Below are 23,180 nucleotides of genomic sequence, written 5' to 3'. Positions count from 1 at the left end.
CCTCTTTTCATGACGTTACCCCATGATCTCCACTGAGGTCTGCTTTCTCCAACCTGAGAACACCTATTTTTTTTTTCATAAAATATGATTCTAGAAATGCCATTGACAATGTTTTGTATTGTACCAGAACCAATACATACGAATGAGTGCTATTCTTCCAGGTAATGACCTTTGGAGCTCTTATTCTCATGTTGCAGGGATGATTCAAACACTTGTAGAGCACCCTTTTTAGGGAATGTCTCCAGAGCCGGTAGTATATCCATCTAAATATCCTCAGCCATGTCAACTGTCCATCCTTTGAGACTGTATTTAATTTTTTTTTTCTATTTTCATTTTTTGAAACAGTCTCACTTCGTCACCTGGGTAGAGTGCCATGGTATATAGCTCACAGCAACCTCAAACTCTTGGGCTCAAATGACCCTCCTACCTCAGCCTTCTGAATAGCTGGAACTATTGGCACTTGCCACAACACACAGCTTTTTGTTTTGTTTTGTTTTTGCAGTTTTGGCCAGGGCTGGGTTTGAACTCACCACCTCTGGCATATGAGGCCAGCGCCCTACTTCTTTGAGCCACAGGCGCCACCCAACACCCAGCTATTTTTTTTAGAGACAGGGTCTCTCTCTTGCTCAGGCTGGTCTTAAACTCCTGAGTTTAGGTGATCCGCCCACCTCAGCCTCACAGAGTATTAGGGCTATAAGTGTAAGCCACCATGCCCAGCTAACTGCATTTCATTTCTAAAAACAGCTTCAAGTCTCCCAGAGCTGAATCTGATGAATTAGCTAAGTGAAAATGTGTGACAAAAGATAAGAAACTGGTTTTCTGATATAACTTAAAAGTGGCTCTTGAGGCACGGTGCCTGTAGCTCAGCGGTTAAGGGTGCCAGCCACATACACCGGAGCTGGTGGGTTCAAATCCAGCCCAAGCCTGCCAAACAACAATGACGACTACAACCAAAAAATAGCCAGGCATTGTGGCAGGCACCTGTAGTCCCAGCTACTTGGGAGGCGGAGGCAAAAGCATCACTTTAAGCCCAAGAGTTTGAGTTTTCTATGAGCTGTGACGCCACAGCAGTCTACCGAGGGTGACAGCTTGAGACTCTGTCAAAAAAAAAAAAAAAAAAAAAGTGGCTCTGGGAGGGTGTTCCCAGGAAGAAGTCTAGAGACATGAGCAAGGAACAGCAGCTTTCAAATAAGCTCACAGCCTACTTTGAAGGATAGCATTCATTTGAAAATGCTAGTTCTGATACTTTTGCCTAAAAACATTAAGTTCAATGTCACACTTAGTGGTTTTTACTGCCTTATGAATTTCCAACATGTAATTTTTAATCTGCTTATTTTCAGTATTTTTTTAATTAAACAGTCCCTCAGGAGAAAGAAGTTGGCTTTTTTCTTTCTTTTTTTTTTTTGGTATCACCTACAGTGCCACCTTTGCATATATTAGGTGCTCAATACTAATATGTCAGTTGGTTGAGGCAGTAATAAAAGCAATGAAGCTTTAGTTGATACTCTTAGTGTCAACGTAATCTATTCTGATTGTGGCATTAATTGACTTTAGATATACACTTACAGCATTGTCAGTCTATCTTATGATGACTTTGCAAAGGTAACTCATATTTAAGGTACAGTGTCATTAGGTGGTTATATTGGATGCACTTATTTCTTCTCTGAAAGAATAGTACCAAGAGGTTCTCATAAAGCAAGATCCTCTTCTGCCTTGGCGGGACAAAAGTTGGTCTTACTATGAAATGAATTCATCGTTTTTGAGTTGTTATGTCTCTGGAATAGCAATTTGTTGCATTTTGACATTAGGAGGATTTAGGAAAGACTGTAGACTGTTGAAGTACAGTTTCCTGATTTGATTTATAATGTTGATCAAGTAAAAGTACTAACCATTGTCTTAATTTTTTTCTAGAACCTTTGTTTCATTTTGCCACAATTTTTGTACCAGTTCTTCTGTGGATTCTCGCAACAGGTTTGTGTCCTGAGTTATTTGTTATAATGAATTTACATTTGCTGTTAATAAATTATCTTTGTGTATTAGATTTATAGAAATGAGGTAGATATGTCCAAAGTAAAAGGATCTCTTTTTTGGTTCAAGAGTTGATTGTTCTTGACCTGGTTTTTGACAGTAGCAAATGTGTATATTTTTGCTTTACTAATTATCTATTATTTTCTTATTGAAACATATTTTTCATATCTCCTGTTAGAGTTGAGATAACATTAAAAAGTATTTTTATTTGCTTTTTATCAGTGTATAAAAATATTTCATAATTTTAAAATGTTAGAGTTTATTTCCTTAAATAAAATCTTACATCTTTGTACTTCCTCAAGTTGGTTTTATTTAAAAACATTGATCTTTAAACTGGCCATGAAGCTGTGATTCCTAGATGGAGCCTTGGATTGCTTAAAGCTCTCAAGATCTTTTACCCTCTATTTCTTTTGTACATTTATTACATAAAGAATATGCTATATATCAACATGAAACATAAGTGTTGGGATGGGCAGGCATATGTGTTTTAATAACTGAAATGGATTTAATGTTATTTCTAGTAGGAAGTATAGCTAAATATAGGAGCTATAATGCTCAGTGACTCAGAAATTGTGTAGTTAATACGAATAGTTTATTGATTTTTGCCAAGCTGAGCTACCACATTGCCACAATTGCCACAGGTATTAGAGACTGAGTGTCTAAATTTCTTTCTTTCTTTTCTTTTCTTTTTTTTTTTTTTGAGACAGAGTCTCAAGCTGTTGCCCTGGGTGGAATGTCATGGCGTCACAGCTCACAGCAACCTTAAACTCTTGGGCTTAAACGATTCTCTTGCCTCAGCCTCCCAAGTAGCTGGAACTATAGGCACCTGCCACAACGCCTGGCTATTTTTTGGTTGTAGTTGTTATTGTTGTTTGGCAGGCCTGGGCTGGATTTGAACCCGCCAGCTCTGGTGTATGTGGCTGGCGCCCTAGCCTCTTAGGCCACAGATGCCGAGCCGTGAGTGTCTAAATTTCAAAGGCAAGCTTTATTCCTCTTCATGGTAGGAAGTTTATGAGAATACATCCTCCTAATGGGATATGACTGTTCTCTTTCTCTTGAACTTACTTACCTCTTAGCTATTTGATATGCTGCCTTGTATCAATGCCATGTCATTAGCCCTGTACTACCAGGTAAGCAGATCATGTTATGAATTAGGCATCTTCTGGTTATAGCTACTGCCATCAGCCTTTTTGTATTCAAAATTAATAATTACAGGGAGTTTTATAAATTCTAAGCAATCTGCTTTTCTTGAACATTCAAATTGCTATTAATCAAAATATTACTAATTTTTCACTTTTTGTATGAATGCAAGTATTTAAAAGATGTTTCCAATTTTCTTAACTAATTTCCGGCAAAGCGCTAAAGGAAAATTGGCTTGGTCTGGTTGAAACATCATTTTCCTTTGAAAGGTGTTTGTTGCTTTGTTGTCCTTTTATTTTTTATTTATTTACTTTTTTGGTGTTGTCCTTTTAAAACACGTGTACCAAGCATAAGTTGTATGAAGAAAGAAAGGATTTGCTTCTCAAAAGCCAGCTGAGATTCAAACACTGGACTGTCTTTGGTCTGCTTAGGTTACCTTAACTACTTAGGTTTCCAGAGGAGTAGACATTTGGTTTCTTCAGTTGCTGGACTGATAGATCCATTCCTTTCACAAATATTTCTTGAGTTCTTAACTCTGTGCTAGGCTAAGTGCTGAGGTTATAGCAATGATCAAAACAAATTCCCTACCCTCATGAAACCTGCAGTATAGTTATAGAGGGAGAGATAGACAACAGTGAAATATATTATGTCAGGTATTAATATGTGCTCTGATGGGAAAAAAAATAGGGCAGAATACAGGGATAGAGTGTGACTGAGGGAGAGAGCTGCTGTTTTAGAGACATGATCTGGAAAGGTCGCACTCTTAAGGTGTTAAGTGGACAGAGACCTTAGGGAGGGAAGTATGCAGACATCCTAGAGGAAAAGTGTACCAGGTGAAAGGGAAGGTCTCTTTGCATAAAATCTTTATTTTTGTCTTTGGCCTTGTACTAGTGATGAATATAGCAGCCTTTATTGCAAGTTCCTTTGGAGTTCATATGAGTAGTCACACTTTCTCGATCTAGAATCGTATTAGGTGTTGTCTGGAACTTGGAAAGTGGGCTATAGAAAATGTAGAAATGAGACTAAGATTTGGACTCTTTTCACAAAAAGTGACTCTGTCCTTAGCAAAGCTAGTATAGTACTTGTCTTTTTTGTAATGAAAATATTGTACCACCTTTAACAGTAAATAGTGTTATCAACTAAACCTGTTTGTTTTGGGGACAGTCTGTCTCCTTTAATTATGCACCTAAGAATTTCAATTATCTCTCACGTAACCTTAAGGGAACACAGTAAAACAAAAGTAGATTGATGTTGCTTTTGTTTAAATGAAACTGAATACTAGATTACATACCAGTCAATCTGAGTTGTAGTTTTTTAAATTTTACTCATTAGTGAAAATGGGTAATTTCCAAAGAAAATGTAGTGTTGTGTGCTGCAGACTAGTCCTCTCCCTTGAGAATTAAAAGGAATATAACATCTTTTTTGTACTTTTAATTCAGTATAATATCTCTGATAAGCTTAAATCTTTGTTTATAGAAAGTATGTTGGAAATACCTCCATCTTCTATGTGGAGTCATTCTTTAGTGTCTTTGAGAATGTTGGATGCATTATCTCTTGGCTTTGTGTTTATTGCAGGCCACATTTGTGACCCCCCTCCTCTTGGCTTCCCTTTGTGCACCTCCCCGTCTGCCTTCCCATCTAGAATTTGAACTCTTTGGTACATAGGGGTGAATCACCTCTGTCCCTAGTATTTGGCACTTAGCAGGCACTTGGTATACATTCTCAAGTCAACTAATGAATTAATGCTCCACTCAAGTCATTATCAACCTTTTTGAGTCAATTTCCATTATGATAGTAATTATCTTTAGTTGTCATTGATTAAAAATATATAATTGTGTTGATTTGTATCACATTTTTATCATAGTAATTATCTTTAGTAGCCTTAATGTAGAATATGTAATTGTGTTAATTTGTGTCACAGTTAAGTGCAATTTATTAATCAAAGAGCATTTATATTTGTGAAAAATACATGTGAGTATGAGGCATCGTTTATTCAGGCTGCCGAAAATCGTTGTATGATACATAGCACTGTGTAGATAAATACTGAACTCACTAAGTACTTCTATCAGAAATTTATAGAATACAGGCCTGGCATGGTGGCTCATGCCTGAACTCCTGGGACTCTTAAGAGACCTAGATAAGAGAATCACTTGAGATCAGGAGTTCAAGACTAGTCTGAGGAAAAGCGAGACCCATCTCTACTAAAACTAAAAACATTACCTGGGTATTGTGGTGGGTGCCTGTAATCCCAACAACTCAGGAGGCTGAGGCAGGAGATTCACTTGAACCCAGGAGTTTAAGGTTGCTATGAGGTAGGCTGATACCATAGCACTCTAGCCTGGGCAACAGAGTGAGACTCTGTCTCAAAAAAAAAAAAAGACATTCATATAATACCTTAAATATTTTTTATTAAAGCAAGATATAGAATCCTTTACATATGTATTATAGCTTCCAGTCTGTACTCATTCATTTATCTGCTATTTATTGGATGCTTTCTGTATACCAAGTTCTTTTCTAGGAGCTCAAATTGTAAAACCGCTCCAGCCAAAAATCACCACGAACACATTGGTGGTCGATCAAATAAGGTTTTTACTTGGTGCAGGGAGAAAGAACGCACACAATGAGAATTGTGGGGCCTCTCAGGATTTTAAAAAATATATTGTAGGGGGTGTCACCTGTGGTTCAAGGAGTAGGGCACCAGCCCCATATACTGTAGGCGGCGGGTTCAAACCTGGCCCCAGCCAAAAACTGCAACAACAACACAAAAATACATTATAGGATTTGGACTTGAAAATATTAACCAAGAACATGTAAAGTATTAACCTAAATAATCATGGCACAGGCTGGCCTCTTCCTATAATTTAGTTTCTTTAAGGAATTTTTTTGCTTATACTTATTTGGTCTTTGCTGAAATAGCTCCCGAATAGCTGAATATTTAGCTATTAATTTTTTAAGTTATTAATGTCTATTAGAAATATAGCTTATAGCGTGTAACTGTTCTGAGTATGATTCTATTAAAGAGATGGGAATATTAATGTGACACATTCCAACATGTTATTTTCCTTTCTATAGTTTCTATGGTTATTGTGGAGTGGCCACATGCTATCACAGAGGGTATAAAAGAAACTCTTGTTTTAGCTAGTGATTTTCCTAAATGTATAAATATCCTCTTGTAGATAATTGTTAAAGTAAATTTTTTTCTTTCCTCTGTTGTTTGTCACTATAGCCACTTTATGATGCTGCTTATCTTACAATGTACAATATTTGCTTCACATCCCTGCCCATCCTGGCCTATAGTTTACTGGAACAGCACATCAACATTGAGACTCTGACCTCAGACCCCCGATTATATATGTAAGTTGAATATATATTTAACACCCCACCCCCAGACTTTCAGAGTTGTGGGTTTCATTTCATCTACAGACAGGAAGGATACAGAACTGCTCACCTGGTTTGATTTTATGGTTTTCATTGAACTTTTTAGCTACTGAATCCAGATCATTCATCAGTACAATGACACATATTCCAGGTGTAGGTCCGTACTTAAAAGTGTGTGAAGCATTTAGTTTAGAATCACTAACTCCTAAAACTTAAACTTACATTGTCATAGGGTCCTAGTATCTTATAGGAAGACATGACATTTTAACTGCAAAAACAAAGAAGCACACAAAAAAATCTTTTGTATTTTAGCATAGTGATTCCTACCTGTAGTATATTAAACTGACAAGGTTGTTACTCTTTCTATTGTAATCTGCACCTGAAGCATTAGCTGCCCTCTTTTGTTAGCCCCATTCTAAAACTGTTTTGCTTAAACAAAATAATTAACTTAAGCCATTATATTCATTTTGTGTCAGTTGGAAATGGATGTTTCTCTCTATGGATGGAGAACTTGGCATTAGCCCCAGTTGCTCGACTTATGATTTAATTGGATTTTTAGAAGTTAAGCCTACAGCTAAGGATAAAGATGTTAATTTACAGCAGATTATGAGCATTGTTACATAGTGGATAGAAAGTGCAACAAGGAGGCTCAGGTGGTTTATTTGTATGAAATGAAGATTCACAAATATAAGGGATGTCTTTAGCCAGTATGACTCATGAAATTTGCATTTAGCAACTCTTAGAATTTTACAGACTTATAAAATTTATCATCATTCTAAGGATATTTATTAAGGAAAAATTTGAACATACAAAAAAGTAGAATATTATTTACAGAATGAACTTCCCTGTTCTCACCACTTAGCTTCAACAGGTATCAATCCTTGACAAACCTGTTCCATTAATTCCATTAATAACCCCATGTTCTCTATCAGGCTTATTTTGAACCAAATCTCAAACATTATATAAAATCGTTATTTCATTATGTATCTCTTAAAGATTTTCAAAAATAGCTCGGCACAGTGGTTACAGTGTCAGCCACATACACCAAGGCTGGCGGGTTCAAACCCAGCCCGAGCCAGCTAAAACAACAATGACAACTGCAACAAAAAATAGCCGGGTGTTGTGGTGGGTGCCTATAATCCCAGCTATTAGGGAGGCTCTGTCTCAAAAAAGAAAAAAAGATTTAAAAAAATTGTAATATCATAATCCCTTAACAAATCTTTAATATCACCAAATGTCTGATGTTCAAATTTTTCCAGTTGACTCATTTTTTTTTTTTACAGTACACCTTTTTGGATCAGGATTTAAATAAAGTTCATATGTGGCAAGTGGTTAATAAGCTGCTCGAATCTCTTTTAGTCTGTATGTTAACCTTGCAATTTATTTGATGATAAAACTGGATTATTTTTGTTTTTTCTTTTTTAAGACAGAGTCTCACTGTGTTGCCCTCCGTAGAGTGCGATGGCATCACAGCTCACAGCAACCTCTAACTCTTGGGCTTAAGTGATTCTCTTGCCTCAGGCTCCCAAGTAGCTGGGACTACAGGTGCCCGCCAACGCCCAGCTATTTTTTGTTGTTGTTACAGTTGTCATTGTTGTTTAGCAGGCCCAGGCTGAGTTAAAACCTGCCTGCCTCGGTGTATGTGGCTGGCACTTTAATTGCTGAGCTATGTGCACCAAGCCCAGATCATTTATGTTGTAAAATTTACCCCAGCCCAGAGTTTGCTGATTGCATCCTGTGGCATTATTTAACATGTTCCACTGATTCCTGTATTTGTTGTAAATGGGTAATTGGATCTAGAGGAGAATCATTAGAAACATTGGTAGAGGATGGGTGCAATGGCTCACACCTGTAATCCCAGCATTTGGGGAGGCTGAGACAGGAGGATTGCTTGAGGCCAGGGGTTCAAGACCAGCCCAGACAACATAGCAAGACCTCACCTCTACAAAATTTTTTTTTTTTTTTTTTTAATTGTTGGGGATTCTTTGAGGGTACAATAAGCCAGTTACACTGATTGCAATTGTTAGGTAAAGTCCCTCTTGCATACAAAAAATTTTTTTAAAAATTAGCTAGGTATGGTGTCATGTGTCTATAGTCCTAGCTACTTAGGAGGCTATGATGGGAGGTAGATTGGAGCTTGGGAGTTAGAGACCACCGTGAGCTATGATTGAGCCATTGCACTCCAGCCTAGGCAACCAAAAAAAAAAAAAACAACCCAAAATCAAAAATATCTTGGTGAAAATCTTAGAATATCATATCAGCTTCCATACTCCACACTTTGTTGGTGATAATGAGGAAGCAGGACCTAGACTTAGCTAAGGACACGGTATAAGCAGAGGCAAAAACAAAGATCAAAATTCAGCTCTTTCCAGTGCCTTTTCCAGTAGGCCAGTGGTTGTCTTCAGACAACAACTAAAGTGAAAGCCAATAAAATGGAGTTGGAGGGGTAGCAAGCAAGATTCATCCCAGAGCTCAGACTAAAACCTAGACACAAATGTCACCCCTGCCACTTACTGTGTGGCCTTGTACAGGTTACTTGACTGAGATGTGCTTCAGTTTCTTCTTCGGTAAAGTATGGGCAATAGTAGCGCCTAATCACGATGGTTTTGTGATGATTAAATGAGTCACTACGTGTAAAAGAACTTTAAAAAACAGTGCCTGCCAAGTTTTCAATGGACAGTAGCTATTAATCTTATTATTCTAATGCCTTTCTCCACATGCCTTCAGGGCCTTGCTGAGCACTTTTATAAATTTAGAATACTGAAAACCTGTAAAAAGCTGTTGCATACAAAATATCATAAGGGTTTCCATGAGGTTTGAGTTACTGCAATGTAAGTGAAGGTCTTGAATTATTGAACCATTTTTCATAGATGGTGTACTTGCCATTTCTGATGCAAAGATTAAAATCATAGCATACCTATTGCTTAACTCAAAGCTGGGCTTCCCTTCTTAACCTCATAATTGTGAATGCCTGCCCTGATCAGACACTGCTCTTAGTCTGTCGCCAGACTGTAGATTGCTCCTTTACTTTATTATTTGTAACCATAAAGCCCTGCTCTTCATTTATGGCTCTCTCTGCAGCATGCCACTTACTAGTTATTAGTAGTGGCATTATGTAGCATATTATAGCACTAATTCTTTTGGGATTTAGTGACTGAGGCATTTCCAAACAGTGAAACAAGACATACTTGGATATTTTATTTTATTTATTTTTATTTTATTTTATTTTATTTTTTGCAGTTTTTGGCCCGGGCTGGGTTCGAACCCGCCACCTCTGGCATATGGGGCCGGCGCCATACTCCTTTGAGCCATAGGTGCCACCCAATATGTTATATTTTTAACAGAAATTTGAAAAGGGAGGTTTTCTATACGGATAACAGATGTAGTTTGTTTCTTGTACAGTTTAAAAAGCAAAAGAAAGGGTTCTGTACACATGCTGCCTGCCATAATATGGTGTTGCTTAGGCCATATCATCAACCTCTCTCAAATTCTCTTTTTTTTTTTTTTTTTTTTTTTTTTGAGACAGTCTCACTATGTCCCCCTTGGTAGAGTACTGTGGTGTCACATCTCACAGCAACCTCAAACTCTAGGGCTTAAGTGATATTCTTGCCTCAGCCTCCCAAGTAGCTGAGACCACAGGCGCCTACCACAATGCCCGGCTATTTTTTTTTAGTGTTTTATGTTTTCTTTATTTTCTTTTTTTTTTAGTGTTGGGGATTCATTGAGGGTACAACAAACCAGATTACACTGATTGCATTTGTTAGGCAAAGTCCTTCTTCCAGTCCTGTCTTGCCCCCAATAGGTGTGGCACACAACAAGGCCCCACCCCTCTCCCTCCTTCCCTCTCTCTGCTCTTCCTTTCTCTACCCCTCCCTCCTTTTTTCTCTCTCCGCTCTCCCCTTCCCCCACCCCTACCGTGACCTTAACTGTCATTAATTGTCCTCATATCAAAATTGAGTACATAGGATCATGCTTTTCCATTCTTCTGATGCTTTACTAAGAATAATGTTTTCTACTTCCATCCAGGTTAATACAAAGGAAGTAAAGTCTCTATTTTTTTTAATGGCTGAATAGTATTCCATGGTATACATATACCACAGCTTGTTAATCCATTCCTGGGTTGGTGAGCGTTTAGGCTGTTTCCACATTTTGGCGATTGTAAATTGAACTGCAATAAACAGTCCTAGTGCAAGTGTCTTTATGATAAAAAGATTTTTTTCCTTCTGGGTAGATGCAGGATGACCTCCCAATAATGGGATTGCAGGATGAAATGGAAGGTCTAGCTTGAGTGCTTTGAGGTTTCTCCATACTTCCTTCCAAAAAGGTTGTTTTAGTTTGCAGCCCCACCAGCAGTGTAAAAGTGTTCCCTTCTCTCTACATCCACACCAGCAACTGCAGTGTTGAGATTTTGTGATGTGGGCCATTCTCGCTGGGGTTAGATGGTATCTCGGGGTGATTTTGATTTGCATTTCTCTAATAGATAGGGATGATGAACATTTTTTCATATGTTTGTTAGCCATTCATCTCTCTTCTTTGGAGAAGGTTCTATTCATGTCTTTTGCCCATTGAAATATGGGATTGTTGGCTTTTTTCATGTGAATTAATTTGAGTTCTCTATAGATCCTAGTTATCAAGCTTTTGTCTGATTGAAAATATGCAAATATCCTTTCCCATTATGTAGGTTGTCTCTTTGCTTTGGTTGTTGTCTCCTTAGCTGTACAGAAGCTTTTCAGTTTAATGAAGTCCCATTTGTTTATTTTTGTTGTTGTTGCAATTGCCATGGCAGTCTTCTTCATGAAGTCTTTCCCCAGGCCAATATCTTCCAGTGTTTTTCCTATGCTTTCTTTGAGGATTTTTATTGTTTCATGCCTTAAATTTAAGTCCTTTATCCATCTTGAATCCATTTTTTTTGAGTGGGGAAAGGTGTGGGTCCAGTTTCAGTCTTTTACATGTGGAATATCCACTTCTCCCAGCAACATTTATTAAATAGGGAGTCTTTCCTCCAAGGTATGTTCTCGTTTGGTTTATCAAAGATTATGTGGTTGTAAGAGGTTAGTCAATTTCCTGGTTTTTCTGTTCGATTCCAAGTGTCTATGTCTCTATTTTTGTGCCAGTACCATGCTGTCTTGACCACTATGGCTTTATATATAGTACAGCCTAAAATTTGGTATGCTGATGCCCCCAGCTTTATTTTTCTAACTAAGAACTGCCTTAGCTATACGGGTTTTTTTCTGCTTCCATACAAAACGCAGAATCATTTTATCTAAATCTTGAAAGTACAATGTTGGTATTTTAATAGGAATGGCATTAAATAGGTAGATTGCTTTGGGAAGTATAGACATTTTAACAATGTTGATTCTTCCCAGCCATGAGCATGGTACGTTCTTCCATTTGTTAATATCCTCTGCTATTTCCTTTCTGAGGATTTCATAATTTTCTTTTTTTTTTTTTTTTGGCCAGGGCTGGGTTTGAACCCGCCACCTCTGGCATATGGGACCGGCGCCCTACTCCTTGAGCCACAGGCGCCGCCCGATTTCATAATTTTCTTTATAGAGGTCCTTCACCTCCTTTGTTAGGTATATTCCTAGGTATTTCATTTTCTTTGAAACTATGGTGAAGGGAGTCGTGACCTTAATTAAATTAACTTCTCATCTGGACTGTTATTGGCATATACAAAGGCTACTGACTCGTGGACATTGATTTTATATCCTGAGACATTACTGTATTTTTTGATGACTTCCAGGTGTCTTGTGGTTGAGTCTTTGGGATTCTCAAAGTATAAGATCATGTCATCAGCAAAGAGGGAGAGTTTGACCTCCTCTGCTCCCATTTGGATTCCCTTTATTTCCTAATTGTATTGGCTAGAACTTCCAGCACTGTGTTGAATAGTAAAGGTGACAGAGGACAACCTTGTCTGGTTCCAGTTCTAAGAGGAAAAGCTTTCAGTTTGACTCCATTCAGTAAAATATTAGCTGTGGGTTTGTCACAGATAGCTTCAATCGGTTTCAGAAATGTGCCACCCATGTCTATACTCTTCAGTGTTCTAATTAGAAAAGGATGCTGGATTTTATCGAATGCTTTTTCTGCATCTATTGAGAGGATCATATGGTCTTTATTTTTGATTCTGTTAGTACGGTGGATAATGTTTATGGACTTGCGTATGTTAAACCAGCCTTGCATCCCTGGGATGAAACCTACTTGATCATGATGAATGACTTTGTTGATGATAAGCTGTAATCTATTGGCTAGGATTTTGTTAAGAATTTTTGCATCTATATTCATAAGTGAAATTCTCCTTTTTTAGTTGCGTCTTTTCTTGGTTTTGGTATCAGGGCAATGCTTGCTTTGTAGAACGTGTTAGGGAAGATTCCTTTCTCCTTAATTTTTTTGAATAATTTCTGCAGTATGGGAATCAGCTCTTCCTTGAAGCTTTGATAGAATACTGGTGTGGAGCCATCTGGACCAGGGCAGTTTTTGCTTGGAAGCTTTTTTATTATTATTTTTTTTAATCTTAGTGCTTGAACATCTATGTTCATGAGTGAGATTGGTCTGAAATTCTCCTTTTTGTTTGGGTCTCTTCCTGGTTTTGGTATCAGGTTGATGTTTGCTTCATAGAATGTGTTGGGGAAGATTCCTTCTTCCTCAATTTTTTGGAATAATTTCTGCAGTACAGGAATAAGCTCTTCCTTGAAAGTTTGATAGAATTCTGGAGTGAAGCCATCTGGACCAGGGCATTTTTTGGTTGGAAGATTTTTTGTTTCTTTCATCTCAGTGCTTGAAATTGGTCTGTTCAGGGGCTCTATTTCTTCCTGGCTGAGTCTAGGGAGAGGGTGTGATTCCAAATATTTATCCATTTCCTTCACATTGTCAAATTTCTGGGCATAGAGTTTCTGGTAGTATTCAGAGATAATCTCTTTCTGGTAGTATTCAGAGATAATCTCTTGTATCTCTGTGGGATCAGTTGTTATTTCCCCTTTATCGTTTCTGATTGAGGTTACTAGAGATTTTATTTTTCTATTTCTAGTTATTCTGACCAAAGGTTTGTCTATTTTATTTATTTTTTCAAAAAACCAACTCCTTATTTCATTAATTTTCTGAATGATTCTTTTGTTTTCAATTTCATTGATCTCTTGATTTGATTTTGGGTTATTTCTTTTCTGCTACTGAGTTTAAGATTGTTCTTCTTTTTCCAATTCCGTAAGATGGCTTGTGATTTTGTTGATGCTCTCTCTTTCTGTTTTTCGAATGTAGGCATCTAAAGCGATAAATTTTCCTCTCAAAACTGTATCCCACAGGTTTTGGTAGCTTGTATCTTCATTGTTGTTATGCTCACGGAAGTTAATGATTTCCTGTTTTATTTCTTCCTGTACCCATCTGTCATTCAACAGAAGGTTGTTTAATTTCCAGGTCTTTGTGTGGGGTTGAATGTTTTTGTTAGAGTTGAGTTCCATGTTTAGTGCCTCAGAAGATACAAGGTAAATTTTCAATTCTTTTGATTCTTTTGAGGTTTGTTTTGTGGCCCAAGATATGATCAATTTTGGAGAATGTTCCATGGTGTGATGAGAAGAATGCATATTCTTTATCTTTGGGATGGGGTGTTCTATATCTGTCTACCATGCACAGTTGTTCTAGGGTCTCATTTAAATCTCTTATTTCTTTTTTTAAATTTCTGTTTAGAGGATCTGTCCAGCTCTGTAAGAGGAGTGTTAAGCTCCCCTGTTATGATGGTATTATCAGATATCATATTGCTCAGACTGAGTAAGGTCTGTTTCAAGAATCTGAGAGCATTTAAATTGGGTGCATATTTGGAATTGAAATTTCTTCTTGTTGTATTTTTCCCTTGCCAATATAAAGTAACCATCTTTGTCTTTTTTGACTTTAGTTGCTTTAAATCCATGTGTATCTGAAAATAAGATTTCAACTCCTCTTTTCTTCTGAATTCCATTTGCCTGAAAAATTATCTTCTAACCCTTGACGCAGAGTTTTAATTTGTCTTTTGAAGCCAGGTGTGTTTCCTGCAGACAGCAAATGGATGGGTTGTGTTTTTTAATCCAGTCAGCCGATCTGTGCCTCTTCAATGGGGAATTCAAGCGATTAACATTTATCGAGATAATTGATAAGTGTGGTAGTATTCTATTCATTTTATTTTGTGAGAGTCCATTGCTTAGTTTTATCTTTTGCATCAGTGTGGAGGTTAGGTTCTGTCCTTTAATTTCTTAGTTCTTTCTTGCTGCTGATCCATTGTGATGGTCAGTGTGTAAAACAGGTTGAAGTATTTCTTGGAGAACTGGTCTTGTAGCAAATTTCCTCACTGTTTGTATATCTGTAAATGATTTGATTTCTCCATCACTTTTAAAGCAGGATATAGAATTTTGGGCTGGAAATTGTTCTGTTTAAGTAGATTAAAGGTAAATGACCATTGTCTTCTTGCTTGGAAAGTTTCATTAGAGAAGTCTGCGGTCACTCTGATGGATTTGCCCCTGTAGGTGAACTGGCGCTTACTCTTGGCAGCTTGCAGAATCTTTTCTTTTGTCTTGACTTTGGACAGGTTCATCACAATGTATCTTAGAGAAGTTAGGTTAGAGTTAAGGCGACCTAGGGTCCGATATCCCTCTGAAGGGAGTGTGTCAGAATCTTTGGTGATATTTGGGAAATTTTCATTTATAATATTCTCTAGTGTGGCTTCCATTCCCCTGGGGCATTCTTCTTCCCCTTCTGCGATTCCTATAACTTGTATGATTGAATGCTTCATAAAGTCCCATAATTCTGTCAGTGAACATTCTGCTTCCTCTTTCTTCTTTTCTGTTTCTTTAACTATCTGAGTTATCTCAAGAAATTTGTCCTCTACCTCCAAAATTCTTTCTTCTGCCTGGTCTAACCCAGGGGTCCTCAAACTATGGCCCACATGCCACATTAGGTGGTGTGATTATGTTTGTTCCCATTTTGTTTTTTTACTACAGAATAAGATGTGTGCAGTGTGCATAGGAATTTGTTCATAGTTTTCTTTTTTTTTTTTAAACTATAATCCGGCCCTCTAACGGTCTGAGAGACAGTGAACTGGCCCCCAGTTTAAAATGTTTGAGACCGAGAGGCGGAGCAAGATGGCAGCCGAGTAACAGCTTCCTTGCATCTGGGCACCGTGAGTCTGGGGAGATAGGACTCCAGGCATCTCTGGATGGTGGGCTCTGCCTATCATCACTCCTGTGAGGATACAGGGAGTCAGCGAGAGACTTCTGGACCCCAAGAGGAGGACTAAAACACTGGAAAAATGGCAAGTGGTCGCCTGTGTTCAATCCGTCTAAACCCGCCCGCAACTTGTAAGTTCAGTACCAGCTAGACTGCAAACCAGAAAGGCCTTACCTGTGAACTGTTTTGGTGTCTTTGGACTTGGCAGTCAGCTGAACTGCCTTGGGGAGAGCCTGAGCGGGAGTGCGGAGAACTTTGGCCTTTGTCTAGGGCCCCAGTCTGAGCCGCTGAGCCAGACGGAGCTAATAGTGTTTGGCTCTGGGTCACAGGCAGCCATTGTGAGCGATCTGCCCCGGCAAGCTCCACCCTCAGGGTCGCAGAGCTAGAATTGGGTGGGAGCTGGTAACCCAGTGACCAAGTAGCCTAAGGGTGGGGTCTGAGCTGCATTGCAGCCCTAACCCTCAGGGGCAGAGTGAGACCGGTTTTGGCACACTGGGTAAGTGGATAGCCACTTCAGCAGTGATTCCAGTGACAAGCACTTTCGTGGGAAAGCTTCTGCTCAGCAAGTTTACAAGTTCAAAGTGCCTTTTAAGTGGCCTGAAGAGAGATTTAGGGTGTCTACCTGCTGGGGTTTGAGAAATCAGCAGCCTCCAGTCGTATCAGAACTGTGATTAACATCTCATACCCCAGAAGACCACGTGTTGCCCAGACAATATTCAACAATACTGCTTTGTTTTTGGTTGTGGTGTTTTTTTTTTTTGGTTTGGTTGGGGTTTTTTTGTTTATTTTGATGTTGTTGATGTTGTTTTGTTTTTTAATTTCAACCTTTTCCATACAGATCCTTTTTCTTTCTCAATTTTTCTGGTTTAATGATAATTTCCCAATGCTGCCTTTTTCAATAACTAGAACTTCATTTTTGCTAGTTTTTCTACCGCTATTATTTGGTTTTTCACCCAATTTTATCCCGTAAAGTTTTCTGTTTGCTTGCTTTGGTTTGATTTATACCATTTTTGTCTTTCCTCTCTACTTGGTGGAGGTGGGGTACTGTGCCTGATCAGGTTAGCAAAGAGCTGCTGACCTCAAGGGAACCACCCAACTTGGCACCCCCAGAATGTGGGGGTTTTTAAGGTTGTGTCGAAGTACCCTATTGTACACCTACATTGCTCTGTCTCCCTATTTCTGTGTCTCTCTTCTTTTTTTGTCAATATTACTTTTACCCACCCCCTCTCCTTTCTCTATTTTTCTTTTTTTTTCTTATCTCTCGGTCCTCCTTTCTTTCATCCCTTTTTTGCTCTTCATCCTTCTCACCCTTCTGGTCCTATAACCCTTAGTCCACAGGCACAAGAACTTAAAGAGCAAGAGGAAGTGAAAGGAAAATTAGGGCAAGGAAACAGATAAAAGAAATCACTCATGAGGAAGAATCAGCAGAAAACTCCAGGCAACATGAAGAACCAGTCCAGAACAACCCTGCCAAGGGACCATGAGGTAGCTACTGCAGATGATTCCACCTATAAAGAAATGTTAGGGCCGATCCTGGCGTCTTTGCTGAGGGTCACATTGAGCTTTGAGGTGCATCTGGGGTGTCTTTCGGGTCAGCATCATGGCAGAAGACATCAAGACCAAAATCAAGAACTACAAGACTGCCCCTTTTGACAGCCGCTTCCCCAACCAGAACCAGACCAGAAACTGCTGGCAGAACTACCTAGACTACCACGGCTGCCAGAAGGCAATGACGGCAAAAGGAGCTGATGTCTCTCTGTGTGAATGCTACCACCATGTGTACAAGTCGCTCTGTCCCATGTCCTGGGTCTCGGCCTGGGATGACCGTCGGGCAGAAGGTACGTTTCCTGGGAAGATTTGAAGTGGCTGTACCTCACCTCCTCTGTCCTCCATCCTCCGTCCTTCATCCTTCTTCCTTATTCCAAGATAGTAGAGGGGTACGTGGGTGCCTGATGATTCTGAATCATGACTTAACTACTAATAAAAACTCGATGAAAAAGTATAGGACTATGTGTATGTAAAACAGCTGGACAGTTGGGCAAGAAGCCAAGGGTGGAACCAGTACCCTAACCAGAAAGAGGGCTTAGGGTAATCACCTTTTTTGTTTTGTTTTCCTTACTTAATTTTATTTTGTTGAACTTTAACTACTTCCTCTGTGCCAAATAGTAGAGTGGGTGGATATACAGAATAGCCCCAAGTTTTGCAGTTGATCTGTTCCCCGCCCTTACCATCTGCATATATTCTTTTTCTTAGTCGTGTGTGTCATTTCTCAACATATGAAAATAGTATAATAAACAACTCCTGTCTACCCACAAAAAAAAAAAAAAAAAAAAGAAATGTTAGGAATGACAGAAAGGGAATTTAGAATACACATGTTGAAAACAATGAAAGAAATGATGGAAACAATGAAGGAAATCTCATAAAGTGGAAAATAACCGAAAGGAAATCCAAAAACAGAATCAAATAAGAGATGAACGATATGAAGAATATAAAAAGGATATAGCAGAGCTGAAGGAACTGAAACAGTGAATTAGGGAACTTAATGATGCAATGGAAAGTATCAGCAACAGGTTAGACCATGCAGAAGAAAGAATTTCAGAGGTAGAAGACGAAGTTCTTTAGATAAGTCAGATAATAAAAGAGGCAGAAAAGAAGAGAGAGAAAGCAGAACGTTCACTTTCAGAATTATGGGACTTTATGAAGCATTCCAACATACAAGTTATAGGAATTCCAGAAGGGGAAGAAGAATGCCCCAGAGGAATGGAAGCCATACTAGAGAATATTATAAAAGAAAATTTCCCAAATATCACCAAAGATTCTGACACACTCCCTTCAGAGGGATATCGGACCCCAGGTCGCCTCAACTCTAACCGAGCTTCTCCAAGACACATTGTGATGAACCTGTCCAAAGTCAAGACAAAGAAAAAAAGATTCTGCAAGCTGCCAGGAGTAAGCGCCAGTTGACCTACAGGGGCAAATCCATCAGAGTGATGGCAGACTTCTCTAATGAAACTTTCCAAGCAAGAAGACAATGGTCATCTACTTTTAATCTACTTAAACAGAACAATTTCCAGCCCAGAATTCTGTACCCTGCTAAGCTAAGCTTCAAAATTGACGGAGAAATCAAATCATTTACAGATATACAAACATTGAGGAAATTTGCCACAACAAGAGCAGCTCTACAGGAAATACTTCAACCTGTTCTGCACACTGACCACCACAATGGATCAGCAGCAAAGTAAGAGCTCAGAAATTAAAGGACAGAACCTAACCTCCACACTGATGCAAAAGATAAAACTAAGAATGGACTCTCACCAAATAAGACGAATAGAATACTACCACACTTATCAATTATCTCCATAAATGTTAATGGCTTGAATTCCCCACTGAAGAGACATAGATTGGCTGACTGGATTAAAAAACACAAGCCATCCATTTGCTGTCTGCAAGAAACACACCCGGCTTCAAAAGACAAATTAAAGCTCCGAGTCAAGGGTTGGAAGACAATTTTTCAGGCAAATGGAATTCAGAAGAAAAGAGGTGTTGCAATCTTACTTTCAGATACATGTGGATTTAAAGCAGCTAAAGTCAAAAAAGACAAAGATGGTCACTTTATATTGGTCAAGGGAATAATACAACAAGAAGACGTTTCAATTCTAAACATTTATGCACCCAATTTAAATGCTCCCAGATTCCTGAAACAGACCTTACTCAGTCTGAGCAATATGATATCTGATAATACCATCATAACAGGGGACTTTAACACTCCTCTTACAGAGCTGGACAGATCCTCTAAACAGAAATTAAACAAAGATATAAGAGATTTAAATGAGACCGTAGAACAACTGTGCTTGATAGACGCATATAGAACACTCCACCCCAAAAATAAAGAATATACATTCTTCTCATCACCCCATGGAACATTCTCCAAAATTGATCATATGCTGGGACACAAAACAAATATCAACAGAATCAAAAGAATTGAAATTTTACCTTGTATCTTCTCAGACCATAAGGCACTAAAGGTGGAACTCAACTCTAACAAAAATGCTCGACCCCACCCAAAGGCATGGAAATTAAACAATCTTCTGTTGAATAACAGATGGGTGCAGGAAGAAATAAAACAGGAAATCATTAACTTCCTTGAGCATAACAACAATGAAGACAGAAGCTACCAAAACCTGTAGGATACTGGAAAAGCAGTTTTGAGAGGAAAATTCATCGCTTTATATGCCTGCATTCGAAAAACAGAAAGAGAGCGCATCAACAATCTCACAAGAGATCTTATGGAATTGGAAAAAGAAGAACAATCTAAGCCTAAACTCAGTAGAAGAAAAGAAATACCCAAAATCAAATCAGAGATCAATGAAATTGTAAACAAAAGAATCATTCAGAAAATTAATAAACAAGAAGTTGGTTTTTTTTAAAAATAAATAAAATAGATAAACCATTGGCCAGACTAACGAGGAATACGAAAGTAAAATCTCTAGTAACCTCAATCAGAAATGATAAAGGGGAAATAACAACTGATCCCACAGAGATACAAGAGATCATCTCTGAATACTACCAGAAACTCTATGCCCAGAAATTTGACAATGTGAAGGAAATGGATCAATATTTGGAATCACACCCTCTCCCTAGACTCAGCCAGGAAGAAATAGAGCTCCTGAGCAGACCAATGTCAAGCACTGAAATGAAAGAAACAAAAAATTTTCCAACCAAAAAATGCCCAGGTCCAGATGGCTTCACTCCAGAATTCTATCAAACTTTCAAGGAAGAGCTTATTCCTGTACTGCAGAAATTATTCCAAAAAATTGAGGAAGAAGGAATCTTCCCCAACACATTCTATGAGGCAAACATCAACCTGATAGCAAAACCAGGAAAAGACCCAAACAAAAAGGAGAATTTCAGACTAATCTCAGTCATGAATATAGATGCAAAAATTCTCAACAAAATCCTAGCCAATAGATTATAGCTTATCATCAAAAAAGTTATTCATCATGATCAAGTAGGCTTCATCCCAGGGATGCAAGGCTGTTTTAACATACACAAGTCCATAAACATTATCCACCATATTAACAGAGGCAAAAATAAAGATCACATGATCCTCTCAATAGATGCAGAAAAAGCATTTGATAAAATCCAGCATCCTTTTCTAATTAGAACACTGAAGAGTATAGGCATAGGTGGCACATTTCTAAAACTGATTGAAGCTATCTATGACAAACCCACAGCCAATATTTTACTGAATGGAGTAAAACTGAAAGCTTTTCCTCTTAGAACTGTAACCAGACAAGGTTGTCCTCTGTCACCTTTACTATTCAACACAGTGCTGGAAGTTCTAGCCAATACAATTAGGCAAGACAAGGAAATAAAGGGAATCCAAATGGGAACAGAGGAGGTCAAACTCTCCCTCTTGGCTGACGACATGATCTTATACTTAGAGAACCCCAAAGACTCAACCACAAGACTCCTAGAAGTCATCAAAAAATACAGTAACTTTTCAGGATATAAAATCAATGTCCACAAGTCAGTAGCCTTTGTATACACCAATAACAATCAAGATGAGAAGCTAATTAAGGACAGTGAAATACCTAGGAATATACCTAACGAAGGAGGTGAAGGACTTCTATAAAGAAAATTATGAACTCTTCAGAAAGGAAATAACAGAGGATATTAACAAATGGAAGAACATATCATGCTCATGGATGGGAAGAATCAACATTGTTAAAATGTCTATACTTCCCAAAGCAATCTACCTATTCAATGCCATTCCTATCAAAATACCAACATTGTACTTTCAAGATTTGGAAAAAATGATTCTGCGTTTTGTATGGAACCGGAAAAAACCCCGTATAGCTAAGGCAGTTCTTTGTAACAAAAATAAAGCTGGGGGCATCAGCGTACCAGATTTTAGTCTGTACTAGAAAGCCACAGTGCTCAAGACAGCATGGTACTGGCACAAAAACAGAGACATAGACACTTGGAATCGAATTGAAAACCAAGAAATGAAACTAACATCTTACAACCACCTAATCTTCGATAAACCAAACAAGAACATACCTTGGGGGAAAGACTCTCTATTCAATAAATGGTGTTGGCAGAACTGGATGTCTACATGTAAAAGACTGAAACTGGACCCACACCTTTCCCCACTCACAAACATTGATTCAAGATGGATAAAGGACTTAAGTTTAAGGCATGCAACAATAAAAATCCTCAAAGAAAGCATAGGAAAAACGCTGGAAGAGATTGGCCTCGGGAAAGATATAATGAAGACCTCATGAAGAAGACTCCCGTCGCAATTGCAACAACAGAAATAAACAAATGGGACTTCATTATACTGAAAAGCTTCTGTACAGCTAAGGAGACAATAACCAAAGCAAAGAGACAACCTACACAATGGGAAAGGATATTTGCATATTTTCAATCAGACAAAAGTTTGATAACTAGGATCTATAGAGAACTCAAATTAATCCACATGATAAAAAAGCCAACAATCCCATATATCAATGGGCAAGAGACATGAATAGAACTTTCTCTAAAGATGACAGACGAATGGCCAGCAAACACATGAAAAAATGTTCATCATCTCCATATATTAGAGAAATGCAAATCAAAACAACCCTGAGATACCATCTAACCCCAGTGAGAATGGCCCACATCACAAAATCTCAAAACTGCAGATGCTGGCGTGGATGTGGAGAGAAGGGAACACATTTACACTGCTGGTGGGACTGGAAACTAGTACAACCTTTCTGGAAGGAAGTATGGAGAAACCTCAAAGCACTCAAGCTAGACCTTCCATTTGATCCTGCAATCCCATTACTAGGCATCTACCCAGAAGGAAAAAAATCCTTTTATCATAAGGACACTTGTACTAGACTGTTTCTTGCAGCTCAATTTACAATCGCCAAAATGTGGAAACAGCCTAAATGCCCACCAACCCAGGAATGGATTAACAAGCTGTGGTATATGTATACCATGGAATACTATTCAGCCATTAAAAAAAATGGAGAGTTTACATCCTTCGTATTAACCTGGATGGAAGTGGAAGACATTATTCTTAGTAAAGCATCAGAATAATGAAGAAGCATATATCCTATGTACTCAATTTTGGTATGAGGACAATTAATGACAATTAAGGTTATGGGGGGGAAGCAGAGAGAGGGATGGAGGGAGGGGGTTGTGGCCTTGGTGTGTATCACACTTAATGGGGGCAAGACATGATTGCAAGAGGGTCTTTACCTAGCAATTGCAATCAGTGTAACCTGGCTTATTGTACTCTCAGTGAATCCCCAACAATAAAAAAAAGAAAATTGTTTGAGACGTCTGGTAACCTATTGCTGATACTTTCTTTTGCATCTTTAAGTTCCCTAATTCACTGCTTCAGTTCCTTCAGCTTTGCTATATCCTTTCTATATTCTTCGTATCATTCATCTATTCGC

General features: G+C 38.4%; 2 protein-coding genes across 4 annotated transcripts in view; both read left to right on the top strand.

Annotated features, from left to right (window-relative positions):
• ATP11C (ATPase phospholipid transporting 11C) overlaps nt 1-23,180 on the top strand; it is a 217,500-nt gene that overhangs the window by 169,174 nt on the left and 25,146 nt on the right. For all 3 annotated transcript variants that reach the window (XM_053579888.1, XM_053579887.1, XM_053579886.1), the window contains 2 exons: nt 1,912-1,971; nt 6,395-6,522. In XM_053579888.1, coding sequence (XP_053435863.1) covers nt 1,912-1,971; nt 6,395-6,522 — 188 coding nt within the window. The remainder of the gene's footprint in view (nt 1-1,911; nt 1,972-6,394; nt 6,523-23,180) is intronic.
• LOC128577625 (cytochrome c oxidase subunit 6B1-like) lies at nt 17,248-17,734 on the top strand. Its single transcript, XM_053579889.1, has one exon. It carries the CDS (start codon nt 17,333-17,335, stop codon nt 17,591-17,593), a length of 261 nt encoding a protein of 86 aa, XP_053435864.1. The 5' UTR covers nt 17,248-17,332; the 3' UTR covers nt 17,594-17,734.

This window comes from Nycticebus coucang, chromosome X (genome assembly GCF_027406575.1).
Source record: "Nycticebus coucang isolate mNycCou1 chromosome X, mNycCou1.pri, whole genome shotgun sequence".
Taxonomy (NCBI): Eukaryota; Metazoa; Chordata; class Mammalia; order Primates; family Lorisidae; genus Nycticebus; species Nycticebus coucang.
Note: the sequence above shows the minus strand (reverse complement) of the source record. Positions and strands in the feature narration are given on the sequence as shown.

Excerpts from the sequence above, each read along its gene's own strand:
- LOC128577625 (XM_053579889.1), top strand. The coding sequence starts at position 17,333 with ATGGCAGAAGACATCAAGACCAAAATCAAGAACTACAAGACTGCCCCT.